The sequence below is a fragment of the Marmota monax genome, unplaced genomic scaffold (assembly GCF_021218885.2).
Source record: "Marmota monax isolate L192 unplaced genomic scaffold, Marmota_monax_Labrador192_F-V1.1 WCK01_AAM20220418_F8-fsc00266, whole genome shotgun sequence".
In the NCBI taxonomy this organism is placed as follows: Eukaryota; Metazoa; Chordata; class Mammalia; order Rodentia; family Sciuridae; genus Marmota; species Marmota monax.
The window spans coordinates 310,400-324,508 of NW_026694572.1; the positions used below are offsets into that span (position 1 = coordinate 310,400).

Here is a 14,109-nt window from a genome sequence, read left to right on the forward strand (position 1 = left end):
AATTGAAAAACGAATCAAGACATCATAGCCTTGTTGGGTTATTCTGAGTAAATGACTCATGATTTATATAATAAATGGAGCTGTCAAAACCATTTTCTGCATTGCTGTTGTGTTTTTGATGAGACACTTATGAGAATTTAAAAAAAAATCAATTTTGAGGGTTGGAGTTGTGGCTCAGTGGTAGAGCACTTGCCTAGCATGGGTGAGGTACTGGGTTCAATTCTCAGCACCACATGTAAATACATAAAATAAAGGTCCATGAACAACTAGAAAAAAGATATTTAAAATATTTCATTTTCTGATTGCTTATTGTTAGTATATAGAACTACAGTGATTTTTGTATGTTTTTCTTGTATTCTGAAACCTTCCTAAAAGACTTATTAGTTCTAAGGGTTTTTAAAATAGAGTCCATTGGATTCTCTACATAGATGATTATGTTGTCTGTGAATAAAGACCATTTTATATCTCTCCCTTCTCAGCCTAGATGCTTGTTGTTTATTTTTCTTTTTTGCATTATTATTATTATTTGATGGTGCTGGGGATGAACGCAGAGCCTAGTGCATGTGAGGCAAGCACTCTACCAACTGAGATATATCCCTAGTCCCCTTTTTTGCCTCATTGCACTGATTAGAACCTTCAGTTCAATGTTGAATAGTGGTCTTGTTTGTTTTTTTTAAATATATTTAGTTGTCAATGAGCATTTATTTATTTATATGTGGTGCTGAGAATCGAACCCAGTGCCTCACATATGCCAGGCAAGTGCTCTGCCACTGAGCCACAACCCCAGCCCAGTCTTGTTTTATTATTGATCTTAGAATGAAAACATTCAGTCTTTATCTTTTCTCTTTTTTCTTTTTGTAATACTGGGGATTGAACCTAGGGGCACTCTACCACTGACTATGTCCCAAGCCCTTTTTCTTTTTTTATTTTGAGACAAGATCTTACTAAATTTCCCACACCTACCTTGAACTTGTGAGCCTCCTGGCTTAGCCTCCTGAGTATCTGGGAGTATAGAGGTGGCCACTGCACCTGACTGAAAATAGTCTCTCTCAAGGAAGTGAGAAGTTCACTGTAGATGTTTTGTGAGGTATTCTGTGGGGATGTTTCCTTCTATCTCTAGGTTTCTGAGAGTTTTTATCAGGATGTTACATTTTGTCCAATGCTATTTTTGCTCCTACTGAGATGATCATATGGCTTTTCTCTTTTAAATCTGTAAATATGATGACACCGATTTTACTATCAAATATCAAACCAACCTTGCATTCCTGGTACAAACTCTGTTGATCATGATATTTTCTTCCTTCCTTCCTTCCTTCCTTCCTTCCTTCCTTCCTTCCTTTTTCTTCTCCTTTTCTCTCTTGTTCCCTCCTCCTCCTCCTCCTCCTCTTCCTCCTCCTCCTCCTCCTCTTTTTCTTCTCCTTCTTCTTCACAGTTCTAGGGATTGAACTAAGGGATACACTGTCACTGAGATATATCCCCATCCATTTTTAGACAGGGTCTGACTAAGTTGCCTAGGATGACCTTGAACTTGCAATCCTCCTGCCTCAACCTCCTGAGTAGCTGGGATTATAGGCATGCAGCACCATACTGGGCTATTCTTTTTAAGTATTATTGGATATGTACAAATTTTTATGGACATGTTTTGAATTCTCTTGGAGAAATACCTAACAGTAGAATGGCTGGATTATATGGGATATGTATATAGAGAGATATCTGTCTCCTCATCCAGCCCTGCCTGCTAACTTGTTAGAGGTGGTAGCACTAGAGGTGGCTGTAGCCTCTTGTGTCCACTTGTCCGGGCCTGCCTATCTCTCCCTCTAAGCAGGGGTTGGCAGACTTTTTCTTAAAAGCCAGATGACCTGAGGGCTGTTCAGTCTTGTCACAGAGCTCGCCCTGTAGGAGGACAAGCATGGTATGTTCATGTGAAACTCTGGTGCAGAAGGAGGCAGTGGGCCCAGGGGCCTAGTGTGGCGGCGGCTGCTGGAGGACCTGGACAGCCTTGCCCCACAGCTTCTGTGAAGCTGGACGGTGGGTAGGCACAGGCACCCCAGCCCTTGGCTGGGCAGGAACTTTTGGCACCTTAGTTCAGTCACGGAGCAATTTCCAGATGGGTAGATGAGGCCACAAGAAGCGAAGCCCTGGTTGTGGAGACACACTGTCAGAGCAGAATCCTGCAATATCATCATGCAGTGAGAAGTGGTGTCCCCGGGAGCCCAGAGATTGTCCTAGTTGGCTTCTTGTACCCACTGCCCCTTGCAGTTGGATGCCACTGTCCCGTCTTACAAACGGGGAAGCCAAGGCCACAGATGAGCTGGAGATTGTCTAAGGCCGTTCTCCAGCTGGGGACCTCATGTGCAGCCGTTGGCCAAGTGACTGTGAGCCGCCTGGTGAGGGTTTCTGGAGGAGATGGAGCTCAGGAAGGGAACTGGGTCTCTCCTTTCTGGGACATCAGTCCTTCCCCATGTGCTGTCCAGGAAAGCATGTGACGTCAACTCTGTTCTGCTGCACGAACAAAGCTCCTGGCACTAGCCTGGGTGCCGCTCTAGTGAGTGAGGGTGAGGAGCAGCCCAGGGCTCGTGAGGAAGCAGGGGAAGCCACCATCAAGGGGAGACAGACTGGCTCAGTCAGGGAGCCTGGCTGCTGTGACAAGAAGCTCCCACCCCTCAGACATGGAGCATGTGATCTTTTACTCTTGGCACAGTCCTGCCACGATGCCCACTTGGGCTCTCCTGGACGGGTCTCCTCTGGGCACTGACTCAAGGCCCAGGACCCTCCTAACCCTGAGCCCCACTCCTCCTTTATTAGAGCACCCCCCATCAGTCAGGGACCAGGGGATGTTCTCAGCCAGATCTGGAGGAACTGAAGTCGCTCTGCTCACATTTCACTGGCCAGAATTTGGTTGGTGGCTGTACCCAACTGCTGGCAAATATCTTGATCTCAATGGACCTCACCCAGGAGAGCCTTTGCAAAAAGCAGTTCAGAGGTGACTGTACCCCTTTTTAGGGAGATTGCTCTTTTGAGAACTCCTTCAGCTCCCAAAGCCCCCTCTGCTCAGTTATTATGATGGGGTGTGCAAGATGGGAAGGAAAATAACCAAGTCTCCCAACAAGTGCTCTCACCCAATTTAACAAGCCTCTTGTCCCCATGTTCACGTTGCCATGTTCAACATGAGAAATTTCAAACGTAGTTATTCCTCCACACTTGCCCACACCCCATTTAGATCCGACCATCATTAGCATTTTATCATATTTGAATCATTCGTGATGTACAGTAGATTTTTTTTAATATTTATTTTTTAGTTGTAGGTGGACACACAATATCGTTATTTCATTTTTATGTGATGCTGAGGATTGAACCCAGTGCCTCACGTGTTCTAGGCAAGTGCTCTACCACTGAGCCACCACCCCAGCCCCTAATTGACCTTGTTTTTTATTTTTTTGGTACTAGGGGTTGAGCTCAGGGGTGTTCCACCACCAAGCTACATTGTCAGACCTTTTTATTTTATTTGGAGACAGGGTCTTGCTAAATCGCCCAAGCTGGCCTTGAATTTATCATCCTCCTTCCTCAACCTCCTAGGTCGCTAGGATCACAGGCGTGTGCCATTGCAGCTTTCTTGAATTTTATAAAATAAACTAGATACCAAGATGCATCATCTCTAAGTATGTCGGTGCCAAGTTGGGCCACAAGGCCGTCATCGCCCCTGATAACCTGAGTGCTGACCACCGATTGTCCCCCCATGCACTGTCCATCTGCTGCGTCCCTCATGACTGTGGTGGGACCCGTGGGCCATGTCCTGCGTTGGTGTGAGGTCTCTCTCAGACTCAAACCCCAACCTCAGCTCCTTTGCTCTGGGATGATTTCTGCAGGCAAATGTCCCCAGGGCAGCCACCCAGAAGGTGTGTGTGTGTGCGCGTCCAGCCCTGCTGGGGTCTCTGGAATCCTGGGTGCTGGTCCAGCCCTGGGGCCCAGCACTCGCCATGGCCCCTGGGTGGATGGACTCTCAGCAAATCTCTGGAGTTTCTGTGGGGAGCACTGTCCACATTAGGGGGCATCCAGGACAGCCAGCTGGAATTACTCCTCTGGGGGAGGCAGGGAGCCCTGCTTGGGCCCAGAGTCGGGTGGCCCCAGGGATCATTCCCGCAGCCTCCCCTTGAGCAGAGGGGGGTCGAGGCTTCCATTCAGGGGCCCTCGTGACCCTGATCTGAATATCTGTCCACCTTCCAGTGTCCCTGTCCGAGCCTCCCTGACATCTACCTTTCCATTCCAGACCCTGACTGGGCTTCCTACACCCTGGGCGTGTTCATCTGTCTGAGCTGCTCTGGAATCCACCGGAACATTCCCCAGATCAGCAAGGTGAAGTCCGTCCGCCTGGATGCCTGGGATGAGGCCCAAGTGGAGGTACGGGGCTGAAGAGGGACAAGGGGCGTGGGCGGAGGGTAGAGGGACCACATGCCGGGGGACCCCAGACCCCATCTCTCTGGGCTTCAGACACCTCTGAGGTCCCTCCAATATCTGGGGCTCCAGGCAGCTTGGCCATGACTGGTGAGAGGCTCTTCCTGCCCCCAGGGGGCTCGGGCTGGCCCAGGACTGAGGCTTTTATTGCTGACCCTTGTGGGGGCCACAGAAGGACACCCCACACAGAGTAGAGGGGACGTGACTGGGGGATAGCTGTCCGTCACAGGGTGAGGGGTTTGCTCTAACCCTTGATGGGAGCTGTGGAGACAGGGTCTTTGAACCTTGGTGACAGATCTGAAAGCCCAGCCCCACCCTGCCTCGGCTGCTGGTGACTGGGGTATAGGAGGCTCTCCAGGTGAGAGCAGGTGGGGCCAGGAGGCCTCGGGGGGATGGGGTGGGTCTGGTGGCACTTGCCCCCCACACACCTGGGAACAGCAGTTTATAACCCTAGAGCTTGTTGGAAATGCAGTCCAGGCCTGTGTGGCCTGCAGACTGCAGGCACCAAGGCTGTCCTGCGTGCTGTGCAGCAAAAGGTGTCCCTTGCCCCGTGAATGCCTGTGGGACCCCAGCAGAGTGAGGCCTTGGGGCTCCTGAGGCTCCTTGCTCTGGACCCCTGGATAGACATTTGGTTTGTGGTATCTTTTGGTTGGCAGCCTCGGTTTCCCTCTCTGAAAAATAAGTAGGATGGACCTTAGATTGTCCCCGTCTCTAGTGAGAATCAAAGATCAATGTCAAGGGGGTGCAGTGGCACACATCTATAATCCCAGCAACCTGGGAGGCTGAGGCAGGAGGATCACAAGTTTGAGGCCACTTTGGCAACTTAGGGAGGCCCTGTCTGAAAAAATAAAAAGGACTAGGGTGTAGTTTCGTGATAAAGCACCCCTGCATTCAATCCCCAGCCCTCTATTATGATGATGATGATGTTTTATTTTGAGGCAGGGTCTCATAAGTTGCACAGTGTCTCACTAAGCATCTGAGGCTGGTCTTGAACTTCTGATCCTCCTGCCTCAGCCTCCCCAGCTGCCAGGATCATAGGCGTGCGCCTCTCCTCCTCTTTTCTTCATGTTTCGTGCATGGTTCTCTTTTCAACTTTATATTCTTCTATAACATCTTTCCATTTCATATTTCTTTCTTTATGCTGGGGATGGAACCCGGTGCCTCCTGCATGCTAGGCGGGCGCTCCACTGCTGAGCCACACCCCAGCCCTAGAACGTCTTTTTAAACAAACGTCTCATTGACTAAATTCATGTACCAACCAATTCGTCCACTTGGAGCGCATGGCTCAGTGGTTTTAGCGTATTCTGAGTTGTGCCGCCAACATCCCAGCCGATTTTAGACATTTTCATCACCTCAGAAACATACCCCTTTTCTTTTGGGTGTGACCTCCTCCCGAGCCCTAAGCAGCCACAAACCCTCTCTATAGATCTGCCTATTTTGGATATTTGACAAAAATAGAATCGCATACCAGGAGGCCTTCAATGCCAGGCCCTCCGTGTTCCGCTGTGTTGGTGCCACGCTCCCTCCTGTGGCTGATGTTCCAATGTGTGGATGCCCACAGCATGTTGGTCCAGCCCCTGAGGGACCCTGGCTGGCTCCACTTGTTTAGTGTTTTTTTTTTTTTTTTTGTACCAGGGATTGAAGTCAGGGGCGCTTTACCCCTGAGCCACATCCCAGCCATTTAACAAAAAAAAAAAAAAATATTTTGAGACAGGGTCTCACCAAGTTGCTTAGAGTCTCACTAAGTAGTTGAGGCTGACCTTGAATTTGAGATCCTCCTGCCTCAGCCTCTCAAGCTGCTGGGATCACAGGCTTGCACCACTGTGCCCAGCTTGTTCAGTATATTTTAACAACTTGGTAGCATTTGCACATGTCACACATCCAACAGCTTCAGCAGAGCATGAGTAGAACACAAGCCCCTCCTGCCCTTGACTCCAGCCTCCCCCAACCCCTGGAGGCAACCAGGGCCAGGGTTTTGTGCATCTTTCTGGGACACCAAACTATGGGTACAAGCGTGTGTGCATCTTATAATCAGTGCTGGGACCTTCTTATCCAGTCCACGGTTGTGACATTGTCCCTCAAGTGGGTGAACCACAAGTTCCTCACCCATCGACGCTCCGCCCCCCGCCGCCCCCACAGACATTCAGGTTGTTTCCAATCTTTCTCTGCCCTGATGGTTGGGTAGATGAACTGCCTCATCGTGTGGGTGACTCTGCGTGTGTGGGAATGGACCGGTGGCCTAAATTCCTAGTGGTGGAAGTTCAAGATCAAAGGTCACATAGCTTTGTATTTGGCAGGGGTTTTGCCCAACTGCACCTTGGCTAGGTACACGCCCCACCCAGCGTGAGTGTTGCCACCCCTGCCCACAGGTGGCCCCTGGTGGCTTTTGTGCTGATGGGATAGTGCAGAGGCTCTCAGGGCGGGTCTGAACTTGGGATTTCTTATCTTGCCTGGAAGGGAGCCTCAGGGATGCTTCCCCTCAGGACCGCTCTTCCCACCCGTCTCATCTTGGCTGTGTCTCTCATCTTGGTTTCTTTTCACCCTCTGAGAAATCTGTGGAAAACCGTGTTTTTCAGCTTTGCTCATGGTGGTTTTAGCGTGGAAATTTTTCTCCGTTGACCTTAGTCAAACCGATCCTTTTCTTTTGTGGTTTGAGGGTTTATCGCACACTTAGCGAGGTGCGCCCATCCCAGTGTAATTGTTTAACAGCACCTCTGCTGAGATCTCATCCACACACTTCCAATTCATCGTGGTGAGGTGGACAGGTCAAGAGTGGCCTCCGCGCTGGGCAGCCCTAACCACCATCTAATTCCAGAGCACTTCCCTACCCCACAGCAGAGCCCGGCTCCACAGCAGCCACGCCCCATGTCCCACCCCTCCCCAGGGGCAGACCCGCCCAGGCTCCAGGTCTGCCTATCCTGGCCACTGCCTGTGCCTGCCCAGCTCACACAGCAGCGAGGGCCCTTGCGTCTGGCGGGTCTCCCTGAGCTCACCACGTTGGCCCTTGTCAGGGCTCACTATGGCACCACCATGAGCGCTTGGGCCACAGTCTGTCCAGTGGCCAGTTGATGGGACCTGGGTTGTTTCCATATTCTGCTATTTTGAGTATATTGCCAGGAGCACATCTCCTCTCCCCGGAGTGGGGCGAGTCAGCTGGTCCTCGGGGGGACACTGTCCAGCTCACATGTTCATCTGCGGCCCAGGAGGCTGGAGAGTCTCACATTGCCAGGTCCTGCTGGGGTCACAGCCATCTTTGTGGTGAGGGTGTGGCTCACTGCGGCTTTGACTGGCATCTCCTTGGTGGGTGGTGCTGACCGGCCCGCTGTGGGTCTTCTTTGGATCAATGTCCATTCACATCCTTTACCAGGGAAAAATGGAGTTCTTGGGCTGGGGCTGGGGCTCAGTGGTAGAGCGCTTGCCTCTCATGTGTGAGGCCCTGGGTTCGGTTCTCAGCACTGCGTATACAGAAATGAATGAAATAAAGGTCCATCAACAACTGAAAATAAAATATTAAAAAAAATTGAGTTTTGGGGCCAGGGTTATGGCTCAGTGGTAGAGCGCTTGCCTAGCATGCATGAGGCACTTGGTTTGATATATATATATATTTACCAATAAAGGTTAAAAAAATATTTTTTCTTTTTTTTTCATTATTAAGCAAGAATTATTTGTGTATTCTGGACACAAATCCCTTATCAGATATGGATTTTTCAAATAGTTTTCCCTCATACTGTGGGTTGATTTTTAGCTTTCTTTTTTTTTTAAATGCAAAAAGTACAGTTTGTATTTTTAAGGTGCTATGTAATTATTTTTTATTTTTGAGGAGACATTTACATCATAAAATTAACTATATTATTACACATCATTATTATATAGAGTACTGGGCATGGAACTGGGATGCTCGGCCCGTGTGAACCACACCCCCAGCCCTTTCTTTTCTATTTTTATTTAATTTATATTTATTTAATTTGGACCTGGGGATTGAACCCAGAGGTGCTTTACCACTAAGCCACATCCCCAGCCCTTTTTATTTATTTATTTATTTATTTTTTTAGTTGTGGTTGGCACAGTATCTTTATTTATTTATTTATTTATTTTTATGTGGTGCTGAGGATTGAACCCAGTCCCTCACACATGCAAGGCAAGTGCTCTGCCACTGAGCTACAGTCCCAGCCCCTTTATTTTGTATTTTGAGATAGGGTTTCATCACGTTGCATAGGGCCTCGATAAATTACTGAGGCTGGCTTTGAATTTGCGATCCTCCTGCCTCAGCCTCCTGAGCCGCTGGGATTACAGGCGTGCACCACTGCCACCGTGCCCAGCTCACTTTTTATTTTGAGACAGGATCTTGCTAAGTTGCCGAGGCTGGCCTGGAAGTTGTAGTCCTCCTGCTTAGCTTCCTGAGTGGCCGGGATTCCTGGCCAGGCCACTGTCTGGCTGCTTGTTAATTTTTAAAATAAACTTTAAAATCATTGCTAGCTTTGAAAGTTTCAATTCCTACTTTTTGGGTGAATTGTACAAAATACATAGGCTAACAGAGGAGAGGAGGGCTTTCCATCTTCCCAGGTCTTTGTTCAACGTTTCTCCTGCATCCTTTAAGAACGGGGTGCTTGGAGCCCACCTGTAATCCCAGTGATGTGGGAGGCTGAGGCAGGAGCGTTGCAAGTTCAGGGTCACCCAGGGCAACTTAGCAAGGCCCTGTTTCTAAATGAAAATGAAAGGTCTGGAGGTGTTGCTTAGTGGTTAGCACTTGCCTAGCATGTGTGAGGCCCTGGGTTCTATTCCCAGCACTGCAACAATAACAAAAGAGAAGAAGAAGGGGGAGGGAGGGGGTGGGGCAGGGGATGGGGGAGGGGGAGGAAGGGGAGGAGGAGAAAAGAAAAAAGAAAAAAAAAAAAGAGCATGTGATTTTTTTTTTTTTTCCAGAAACTTTGCACCTATTTTCCTGAGCTGCACCTTGGGCATTTTCTCCAATGGTTAGCTGAGTGGACAGCTCTGATATCCATATAGCTCCCTAAAGAACTGACATTTCATTAAAAAATAAAAGCCTTGGACTTCAGAATTTTCATGTGGTACTGGCCTGTCGTGGGATGGTCTCATTGTCTGTGATTTCCTTTAGTTGATCCCTCTGATCCTTCATGTTCATGACCACATGGTCCTGAGACCACAGTGACCCCTAGAGGACAGGACTTTTGTCTATGTGTACCTGGAGGCCATATCCATATCCCACGAGGGTCCTCCATCAGCCTCAGCTCTAAAGGCCACAGAGGCTTTACTGTGGCTTGGAGCAGACCCACCCTTGTCCTCCAGGCCACTGTGGACTGTGGTCTGGACCTTGCCTTTGGTTTCTGGTCTGGATCTTGGCTAGTAGAGATGGGGCATCTCTGCGCCCGGCCTGCAGGAGGCTGTGGGCTTAAAACCGAGTGACGTGTCGGTGGAGTCAGGGCCATTGGGGTGGGGGCTCTGCTCTCGGCCACCCTGGCTGGGCTCTTCTTCAGGAAGCCCCTCCATGGGCCGTGGAAAGTAGTCTCTTCTCTCCACACTCAGACAGTGCCCGGGACAGGAGGGCCATGGAGTTCCCGTCCCCTTGCCAGCCAAGCCCTCGGTGTCTGGGGTCAGCCTGCCCCTGACCTGGGACTCCAGGGCGCTGACCCTGGCCCCTCTCTTGCAGTTCATGGCGTCCCATGGGAATGAAGCCGCCAGAGCCACTTTCGAGTCCAAAGTCCCGTCTTTCTACTACCGGCCCACGTTCTCCGACTGCCAGTGAGTACTCGGGCCTGGTCAGGGCCTCTGGTCAACAGCCTGGGCCTGGCTGGGGGGCGCAGGGAGGATCCAGAGTCTGGGGGAAGGTCAGCCATGCCCAGGTCCCAGTTGCCCAGCAGAGAGGCCCACGGCCCAGGAGAGCACGTCCCCGTCCCCGTGCTGCTTGGTCCCTGGGGCTCATCTCCTTTCTGGGCTGGGACTGGGTCCTGTGCAGGTAGGAGGGAGCCAACTAGCCAAGGTCCAGACCCCTTTGTCTGGCTTGGGTTCCTGGTGTGGTGGGCGGATGGGGGAGGGCGGGCAGGGCTCAGTCAATCTGGGTGGGCCACGGCAGGGCCTTCTCCTTGGGGGGCCTCAGGGGGTCTCTTGATGCCACTGGCGTGGTATGGCTCTCAGGGGCCCCCTGCGACCACTCACCTATCTCCCTGAGCCTCAGCCTCCACATCTGTCCAGCCCCAGCGGGAACGGTGAGGAGGTGACAGCTTCAATTGTACCAGTGCCCTCCTCTTGCCCCACCCAGGGAGGGACAGTGTGGTCTGCTAGCCTCGTCCAGGTCCCCAGGCCTGCTTGTCTAGCCGGGTCTTCCCTTTCCCATACCCGCCCTGCGCCTTCCGCCCCACCCTGACCTTGGCCCGCTATTCCCTACCTGGAGTGTCCTCCTGGCTCTGCCTGACCCTGACCAGCGCCTCGAGCTGGCTCTGATTGGCTGCCACTGCCTCCTGGAGTCCCCGCCCTCCCTTGAGCTGGGTGGGGCTGAGCACCTCCCTGGTTCTCCTGTGGCCTTGCCCAGTGGGCCAGGGCCAGGGCCTCAGGGGTCTGGGGCTGAGGAAGCTGGGAGAGGGTCGAGGGATTGAATCCAGGGGGCGTTAACCACTGAGCCACATCCCAGCCCTTTGTTATATTTTATTTAGAGACAGGGTCTCACTGAGTTGCTGAGGCTGGCTTTGAACTCACAATCCTCCTGCCTCAGCCTCCCGAGCCTCTGGGATGACAAGGGGGCCTGGCCTAACTGGGTACTTCTGAGGCCCAGGGTCCTGAGTACACTTCCCAGAGGGCACAGAACCGGGGATCCCAGCCCAGAAATCTTCATTCCAGTCAGGGGGTCACCCGACAGGGATGAGAGGGGGCAGGCTGGCAGGTGGGAGGGCCAGTTGGTGCTCAGAACTGCACAGCTGGCCAAGTTGCCCCACCTCCTGGAACTTTCCCTTTGTTGGAAAAGGAGTCAGTACCGGGCCCTGCGCCCCCCATCCCCAGGCTGCCGTGAGACCCCGCTCCCCAGGTCCCGTTGTGACTCAGTTCTGCACACCTGGGCCCCACCCGGCCTCCTGTTTGCTCAGCGATTTTCTCTGGTTGACTTCTCCGTGACCCCAAACTCCTTGGACCCACCCACAGGGACACCTGCGGAATCGCAGGCGGGGTGCGGGCTCATGTGTTCCCTGACACCCCTTAGAGGGATGTCCCCAAACATCTGGGCCCCAGGTTCCCCAGTGGGTGGGGCCACTCCCCACAGTGAGGTTCCCAGGGTGCTACTGCCCCAGTGGGTTGGGGTTAGAGGTCAGCAGGCCGGGGCCTGCCCTGCTGCCCTGGTCTGTCCCTCAGGAGTTACCCCTGGGGCCGTGGATCAGGGTCCTGTGGGGGGATCCCAGCACAGCGAGCGGGGAGGGGTTCTCATGGGATCTGCAGGGAATCTGGGGGTGCGGGTGGGAGCGGGTGGGTTTCTTGGCTGTAATCCCAGCCCACCGTTGTTCGCGGTCAGGGCCTGTTGGGGCCTTGTTAGGGCAGGAGGAGCTGGGGGCGTGTCCTGGCAGCAGGTGACTTGGTGTCTGGTGTTGTGTTTGTGATTGGTACCGGGTCACCATGTGCCAGGCCCCGCCAGGCTCTTGGCAGGTATTTGTGAGTTTCACTGGGGCCTGGGAGGCAGGTCCTGTTGGGACCCCGTCACAGAGGAGAAGGCAAGCCGGCAGCTCAGCCTGATTCTTCAGGGGACACCTGCAGGAGCCACCTCTCCCCAGCCCTCACGCTCACAGGGAAACCTGCCACCTAGGTCCTGCTGGGTCCTCAGTGTGAGCCGGGAGCCCAGACTGTGGGCAGCTATTCTGAGCATGATTTTGTCACCCAGAGGTTGCTTGGTGGCCAGGTTATTTGCATGTGTGCCTCAGGCGCCCCCTGGCGACACGGGAAGCCCCTCCACTTCCTCCTCCTTGGGCTGTGTTTAGCTCCAGGGCCTTTTCAGTGACCCAGGCTCCTAGGCAGGGTCTCTGGGGCTGACACTTCCCCAAGAGGCTGTGTAAACTGTGGAGTGCTGTAACATGGACGGAAAGGGGTAGAACGTGCTGTGTGAACCGTGGAGCTCGTGGAGGGGCAGGAGGTGGGGATGTTTGCAGCTGGCTGGAGGAAGTGGTGGGAGGAGCTCTGTCAACTGTAAGGTGACATGGAGCCCTGGAAAGCCAGAGGGGGAATTCCTGTGTCAACTGTAGGTGCTGAGGAACCGGAAGGGGCCGTGTGGCCTGCTGGTGTCACCAGGCGGGTATAGGAAGGCCCCAGCCTGCCTAGGGTCCTTGGCCCCTGAGTCCCCAGACCTTGTCAGAGCCGGTGTCCAGGACAGCCTCACAGGTAGGGCCACACCAGGATAGTGAACCGGAGGTGGTCCCTGCCCACCGCCATGGCTGCAGGTTTGGCTTCTGTACCTTGTGGCTCTGGGGGGCCCAGCCAGTGTCTCCCATTCTGGGGGTTTGTGGCTGCTGTTCCTCCGGCCTGCCCCAGGCTCCGGCACTCAGGCCACCCTCAGCTTCGTGGAAACGGTGCTGTACCAGATGGTAGGCCCAGGTGACCGGTTCATGATCAGCATAGTGAGGATCCCTGGAGGCCTTGGTGTTTCTCTCTGTCCCCTGGAGCCCATAGTCCCCGACAGGTCAGGGTGGAGGCTTGTGCCCGGCTAAGCACTGCTCAGGTGCCTTGGTGGCATCTTTGCAGACATACAGAGCAGCAGCAGGGACACTGGGAAGGACAAACAATTCTGGGAATCCCAGGATTCAAACCCTGCCGCCATGGCTTCCCAGTGTCCATTGAAGGTCACCTCCAGGCAGGACAGGCACCGCATGGCCTCCAGAGGCTCGTGTTCCCCAGCACAGGACGGGCCATTGGCCCCTGCTCAGGGCTGTGAGGAGGAGGTGTCTCAGGTCAGCGGCTTCCCTCCCTCCTTTCTGAAGTGTGGAGCCACAGGAGATCTGAGGGTCCCAGGTGTGTTGTCCTTGGTGGCGGGAAGGCCATGACTTAGGGGAGACCAGCAGGACACCCTGTAGGGCCCCCAGGCTCACCTGACAGGGAGTCTGCTGAGCTGCTTCCCTGTGGGCGGGAGGCCTGCGCAGCTCTGGGGCTGAGCACCAGTGCTGGCTGCTCCTCTCTGCGGAGGCTCCTGGGCACCTCAGATGGGCAGGTGTCCCCTCTGACTTGCCTGCTCTGTCCTGGCTTCCTGGGGCCACTCACAGAGCACCAAAGTCCAAACCCCAGAACCTGAAACAGCTCTGGAGGCTGTAGGTGCAGGCGGAGGCTGGCTCCTCCTGAGGCCAAGGTGGCCCCCTTCTTGTGATGTCCCCCTGTGGTTGCCCCTCTTGTCTGTCTGGGTCCAAATTTCCCCTTTTAGGGCTCTAGTCCTATTGGATGAGGGATCAACAGCGGCAGTATGACCTCATCTTAATTTGACAAATCTGCACTCACCTTTTTCCAAATAAGGCTGCCTCTGAGGTCCGGGGGTCAGGACTGCAGCTTCAGGACTTGAGGGGAGGAAGGCAGTTCAGCCTAGAGCCTCGGAGTTTGCCCAGTGCCTGGGGTCCGTGAGTGGCAGGGGTCCGTGAGTGGCAGGGGTCCATGGGCTTGGGTCACTGTCTCTGTCCCCAAAAT

At 53.2% G+C, this 14,109-nt stretch overlaps 1 protein-coding gene across 1 annotated transcript in view; it reads left to right on the plus strand.

The window, feature by feature from the left end:
• The window catches only part of Adap1 (ArfGAP with dual PH domains 1), a 43,408-nt gene that overhangs the window by 9,647 nt on the left and 19,652 nt on the right, over positions 1–14,109 (plus strand). The window contains exons 2-3 of the mRNA XM_046420991.2: positions 4,268–4,398; positions 10,121–10,212. Of these exons, the coding sequence (XP_046276947.1) occupies positions 4,268–4,398; positions 10,121–10,212 (223 nt within the window). The remainder of the gene's footprint in view (positions 1–4,267; positions 4,399–10,120; positions 10,213–14,109) is intronic.